Genomic DNA, 6,349 nt, shown 5'->3' with positions numbered 1-6,349 from the left:
ATACAAAGTTTCAAAGTCTCCCTGTGAGACAGGGCGATACAAAGTATGACAAACGCTGATACAAAGTATCAAATTTCCACTGTGAGACAAGTCAACACAAAGTATCAACAAACACAATACAAAGTATCACTGGTGAGACAGGTCGATACAAAGTATCGACAAACGCTGACACACAGAACCAAACTATCACTGAGACAGGTCGATACAAAGCACCAATGAACACCGATACAAAGTATCAAAGGATTGCTGGGAGACAGGTCGATACAAAGTATCAACAAATGCTGACACAAAGTATCAAAGTGTCACTATGAGACAGGTCGACACAAAGTATCAACAAACACCATACAAAAGTTTCACCGTGAGACAGGTCGATAGAAAGTATCGACAAATGCTTATACAAAGAACCAACCTATCACTATGAGACAGGTCGATACAAAGTATCAATAAACACTGATACAAAGCATCAAAGGGTTGATGGGAGACAGGTCGATACAAAGTATCAACAAATGCTGATACAAAGTATCGAATTTCCACTATGAGACAGGTCAACACAAAGTATCAACAAACACCATACAAAAGTTTCACCATGAGACAGGTCGATACTTTATCGACAAAATGCTGATACAAAGAACCAAACTATCACTGAGACAGGTCGATACAAAGTATCAATAAACACTGATACAAAGTATCAAAGGATCGCTGTGAGAGACAGGTGGATACAAAGTATCGACAAACGCTGATACAAAGTATCGGCGTGTTCCTGTGAGGCAGACGGATACAAAGTGGCCGGGGCTGCAGAGCCTCGTGCCCAGTGCATTGTGGGCATATCCCACAGGTGCAGCCGTGAACTTCCACCCACCTGCCCTGAAGGTCACCCAGGTTGAGCTCGCCCACGTAGTGCGTGGCCGACGAGACGGTCACCACCCTCGCGCTGCGGCCGGGAGACCCCGAGTCCCGGAGGGTGTCCAGGAGGAGGTTGGTCAGCAAGAAGTGGCCCAGGTAGTTCAAGCCCAGGTGTTCCTCAAAGCCGTCCACGGTCTTCCTCTGCGGCACCATCATGACCCCGGCTGGGAAGAAAGGGAGCATCAGCGAGCGTTCGAGGACGGGAGGCGACAGAGCCGACCCACGGGCGGACGCGGAAACAGCCCTGGGCGCCGCGAGGGCGGGCTCGGGTCCCGGCTGCCTCCTCCCCTCCCCGGGCCTCGGTTTCCCACTCTGGACGCGGTGGGGCCGTGCGGGGAGATGGGTGAGATCCTTTCGCGCCTGATTCTTGTCAAAACGACAGCAGCAATGATGAAATAGCAGGATTCACACTCAAGGGAGGGTGGGCTGGGTCACCCAAAGGTGGTTAATTCGCAGCCACATCAGGAGCCCACTGGGTGGGGTAGAGAGGGTGGTGTTCCCTCCTTCCCAGGGTACCCCAGGAACGGACTCATTCCTCAGGGCGCCCCGTGGGAAACGCAGACCCGAGGATTCCCGTCGGCCGTCCACACCCCGAGACCCCAAGTCCAGCCCCGTCGGCCGTCGTTCCCTAAACACACGTCTATAAGAGTGTGTTCGGTGCTCTCGCGTAGCAAAGCCCAGATAAATCCTCGTCCCCGAGTCCTTTCCCTCGGAGGCTGGAGCCCAGATGGCTCCTGCAGGACACGGGACCGGCCCACATTGTGGCATCACCTGGAGCGGGCCGGCTTGCTGGGGTGTGTGTGTGTCTGTGTGGGGGGAACGTGTGTTGGTGGGCATATGTTCCGGCAGACGGACGGGCGCGTGCGTGTCGTCTGTGCGTATGGAAGGCTGTGGGTTTACGTTTATTATAGATGCATCTGCATACGTACATGCGTATGCATGCATATATGTATCTGCATATGTTTACGTGCATGCATTTGCAAAGATATGCACGTGCAACCACGATAACACGTTTACACATACATTTTGGCGTTGGCGTGTGCGTTTGGACGTGTATTCGCATGCACACGTGTGTTTGGAAACACCTATCAATTTATAATATGTGTATTTCCTCTAGCATATACGCTATGAGCATGTCTGTGCATTTGCATGTGTGGGCACATTTGCATATATTTGCATTCATTTGCATGCATTTGCATGCGACACATGTGTATGTGTGTGTGTCCATAAAAATGCTTGTATTCGTTAAGTATATGGGCAGAGGCATTTGCAAACGAATACATATTCATAGTTCACGCTTTTGCATATGTATTTGTGTTTTGCATATGCATTGATGTTTTGCATATGTGTCTATGTATTTTGCATATGCATTTGTGTTTTGCATGTGTTTACGTGTTTTGCATATGCATTTATGTATTTTGCATATGCATTTATGTATTTTGCATGTGTATTTATGTTTTGCATATGCACTTATGTTTTGCATATGTATTTATGTGTTTTGCATATGTATTTATGTTTTGCATATGTGTTTGTGTTTTGCATATGCATTCATGTGTTTTGCATGCAGATATGTATTTCTCTTTGCATATGCTTTGCCACATTTTTGTGTCCGTGTTTATCTTTGGCTTTGTTAATGAATTTGGATAGGTGTATGATTTGCATGCACACAGGCACATTTCTTTTGTGTCTGCGTTTGTGCGTGCATTTAGAAATGTGCAGGCATTTATATTTGAATGTGTATCCACTTCTCTCTCTATATGCGTCTGTATAGGGATGTGCATGTGTGCTTATATGTGTGTACTTTATATGTCCATGTGTTTCTATAGTCTCACGCTGCAGAACGACATTTCAGCCCATGACAGACGGCACACACGACAGTGGCCGCCTAGATTAGTCCCAGAGAGCCACAGATAGTACCATAGTACCACAGAGGCGTGCAGGAGGCTATGCCCTCTAGCTTTCTGTCAGTGACGCCACGATGTTCGCACAGCAACGGAACGGCCTCACGATGCTTTTTGCAGAATGCATCCCCATTGCTGAGCCACGGACGACGGTGCATGTCTGTATTTTCCATGTATTTGTGGATGTACGGGTGTTTATATCTGTCTGTGCCTGCGCATGCATCTCCATACGCGATCTTCTACGTGGGTGCATTCGCGCATGTGGACGTGTAGACACGTTTTCCAGCTGGATTGAGAGGTCCCTCCCTGGAGACACGGACCCCAACTGCAGGCCCCGTCAGCCCCGGGGGCCCATGCAGGACGCGCCTTGTGGTTACCCCACCCCACACCTCCCCCGGCGCCAATGCAGCTTTCTCCCTTCCGAGGTTCTTGGGGTGCTGGAGATGTGTGACCCCCAGCACGGGTGCAGCGCTTTGATGCAGCAGGGGGTAAGATTTAAAAGATAAATGCCGATGCTTCTTATTGCTGTTTTCACAGAAAATGCAGGAAGAGGAGCAGGCATGTGGGAGTCGGGGCTCCAGAGGGAGCAACGAGAAGACGGGAGAAGCGCAAGAAGAAGCGGCTCCGGGAAGAGCCGGCTTCATGGAATAAGGAGCCTGGAGCCCCTGAGACCGCCCGTTGCGGGGCGACCACACGTCAGGGTCCATCGGGTTGACCCTTCAAGCTGTGAGCCCGGACAACGGGGAAACAAACCCCAACGTCCCACCTCGAGAAGGAGCCATCCTGGAGGTCCGGCCCCCTTGAGCCGTTGGATCATGGCGGCCTCAGCTGCCACCGTGTGACACCCGGGGCTCGAACGGTCCCGAAGCCCGTGCCCCCAAAGGGCACGCAAGACAAAATGGGGTGAGCCAGGAGGATTGGGGGGGGGGGTGTGTGACGCAGCAGGAGACGGTGGGATACGAGCGCATGCCCGAACGATAAATTCCAAGTAGAGAGTCTTGTCTTGTGGGACCAATGGGCAGCCGCTCCACACCGTCTGCTGAGCGACAAAATTTTGCCGGAAAATCCCCCGTGTGATGGGGTATCGAGGATCGCTGGTTGAATTTGTGGGGTGTGTTCACCCACCGTGAGCTCCTAGGACTGGAGTCTGGTGAGTTCAGGAGAAGCTGTTATAAGAGGAATGGCTGTTGTTGCCGGTTTGTCCCTTCCTCGCGATGGTCCTTGCGTCCCCGTACGTTGGCGGCAGAGAAAACAGCCAGGAGACGGGTCAGCCAGCCCTGGGCACACGGAAGTGAGTTCGGATTCCACCTGCTTGGCATTCGAGGCCTACACTCGTCCGTGTGCATTTTCACGGGGGGCCCAGGGGTTGAAGGACGACCTTCGGAGCCAAAGTTTTGAGTCTGTTGACCCCAGAGAACGCGAAACGGAAGACCTCGGGAGGGTGGCCACCGAGGCCGTCAAGAGAGGAACGCAAAAAATGCGAAGGAAGGAGGACGGAACGTTCCGGAAGGGCCACGAGGGTTCCGCATCCACCTGTCAAACGTGAGTAGGGAAAGGGCAGTCCGCGTGTCTTGGGGGAGGATTGCCGGAAAAATGGGTTGATGAATGAATATCTGTGATGTGAGGCAACACTTGGTGGGGGGCGGGTGGCAAGGAACCCCAATACTCATCCATCTAGCGGGACACGGGTATGGGGTGGAGCGCTCAGAGGGTGGCGAACCCACCGTCGCTCTGTGGGCCGATCCCAATGTCGAAATCAAAGGGGCTAATCAGCGTGTCCAAATTAAGTCTGGATTCAGTAGAGAAAACACTGGCGACAGCATCCCGGAGGTGGGTTCGAACATCACGCTCAGTCGCCATATTGCCCACATTTCCGTTCCTGGGTGACTTCCTCTCTGTCATCCCCGAGGGCCGACTCCCATCGCCCATCCCGCGCCCCAGGATCACGGCAAAAAGACCAGATCCTCGACCGAAACCCGCAACCACCCACTGGGATCCGCCATATGCAAAATCGGGGACCCTGGAAGCCGGCGGATTTTCAGTGCCCGACTCTTCTGAGAGCTCCTGGGCCCAACGCTTCGGGAGCATCTGGGTCATTGGAAAACCGCTGTGGTTTTCAACCCGCTTCCTGGAAGCTCCTGTTACAGGGAAACCCATCACGCACCAGTTATTTTTCCCAGGGTGACCGCTGATACTTTTTTTTTTTTTTTTGGGCTGAAAACATAATTTTTTGTACTTTTTGATCTTGGGAAATTCACCCATTAGAGTCACGGGGGGAAGCCCTACAGGGATGAAAATATAAATCCCGTGCGGTTATTGCAAGTCGGTCAGCGTGCAGAGCCGGGGCTGGGCAGGCGGGTCAGTATACAACGGTTGACTGGACGGGAATAAACCATAAATCCGGAGCCGGCTCCATCCGGAAGAGGCCTCCTGTCGTCTACACTGGCGTCGGACGATCGGATCGTCAGCCTCGCTCACGAGCTTCCCCCAACCGCCCGAAAGAGGCAGTCGGTCTGCGTCTCTTTTCGTCACGCTCGCTGGCAGACGCGAAACTCTTTCAAACGCCCCGCGGGGCTCAACATTTGCAAAATCTGGATGGCTCTCTTTTTAAGGATAAAAAAAAGGAAAAAGGAAAAAAAGGAAAAAAAACCCACGCCCACACAGCGTGTAGCTTTCCCTTGGCTGTTGGAAGGGAGCTTTTGGCTGAGCCCACGGCTGGGCTGGTTTTTTTCCACGACGCTCACCGCGCGCGACTGGGTCACAGGCGTTGGGCCCATGAACCCGACTCCTTTGGACCAACGGCCTTGGCGGGGTGAGCGGACAAATGCGGAAATCCTGAACTTTCGGTAAATCGAGGTAAATCTGACCCCGGCCACCAGCCAGCGCCCAGGTCTGTCCTGACCGCATGCTCCTGGTCCCACCTGCAGCCGCCCACCCGCACCGGGCACCACGGGATGTCTTCTCGGGCGTATCTATCAGGCCGCCATCCCGCCCGATGGAAGAGACGCCGTGGGGAGTAGACAGTAGGCGTCCATTATGTGCACAAACACAACGTCCGGACCCTGGGCATGTCTCCTTGGCTCAAAGCTTCTGCCAGAACCAACACAGAGGCTGTCACATCCTCGGACCCCACAGGGACTGAGCGGACCTGTCCTCAGTCAGCCACAAAAGGCCCCGTGGACCCAACGGCACAGACGGACACCAAAAGCACGCAGTAGGAGCAGAGCACGAAATGTTGTTGCAGGAAGTCAGCCTGCAAAAACGGGACTCGTCCGTGTGTAGACGGAATAACGTCCCCAAAGACGCCCACGTCCTCGTCCCCGTTTGTAGACAGAATGACGTCCCCAAAGACGCCCACGTCCTCGTCCCCGTGTGTAGACAGAGTAATGTCCCCAAAGAGGTCTACATCCTTGTCCCCGTGTGTAGACAGAATAATGTCCCCCAAGACGTCCACGTCCTCGTCCCCGTGTGTAGACGGAATGACGTCCCCAAAGACGTCCACGTCCTCATCCCCGTGTGTAGACAGAATAACGTCCCCAAAGACG

The 6,349-nt window shown here is 53.1% G+C and overlaps 1 protein-coding gene across 1 annotated transcript in view; it reads right to left on the bottom strand.

Moving 5' to 3' along the window:
* DHRSX (dehydrogenase/reductase X-linked) overlaps positions 1–6,349 on the bottom strand; it is a 106,104-nt gene that overhangs the window by 38,264 nt on the left and 61,491 nt on the right. The window contains exon 5 of the mRNA XM_046672910.1: positions 860–1,067. Coding sequence (XP_046528866.1) covers positions 860–1,067 — 208 coding nt within the window. The remainder of the gene's footprint in view (positions 1–859; positions 1,068–6,349) is intronic.

The sequence above is a fragment of the Equus quagga genome, chromosome 10 (genome assembly GCF_021613505.1).
Source record: "Equus quagga isolate Etosha38 chromosome 10, UCLA_HA_Equagga_1.0, whole genome shotgun sequence".
NCBI lineage: Eukaryota > Metazoa > Chordata > Mammalia > Perissodactyla > Equidae > Equus > Equus quagga.
Note: the sequence above shows the minus strand (reverse complement) of the source record. Positions and strands in the feature narration are given on the sequence as shown.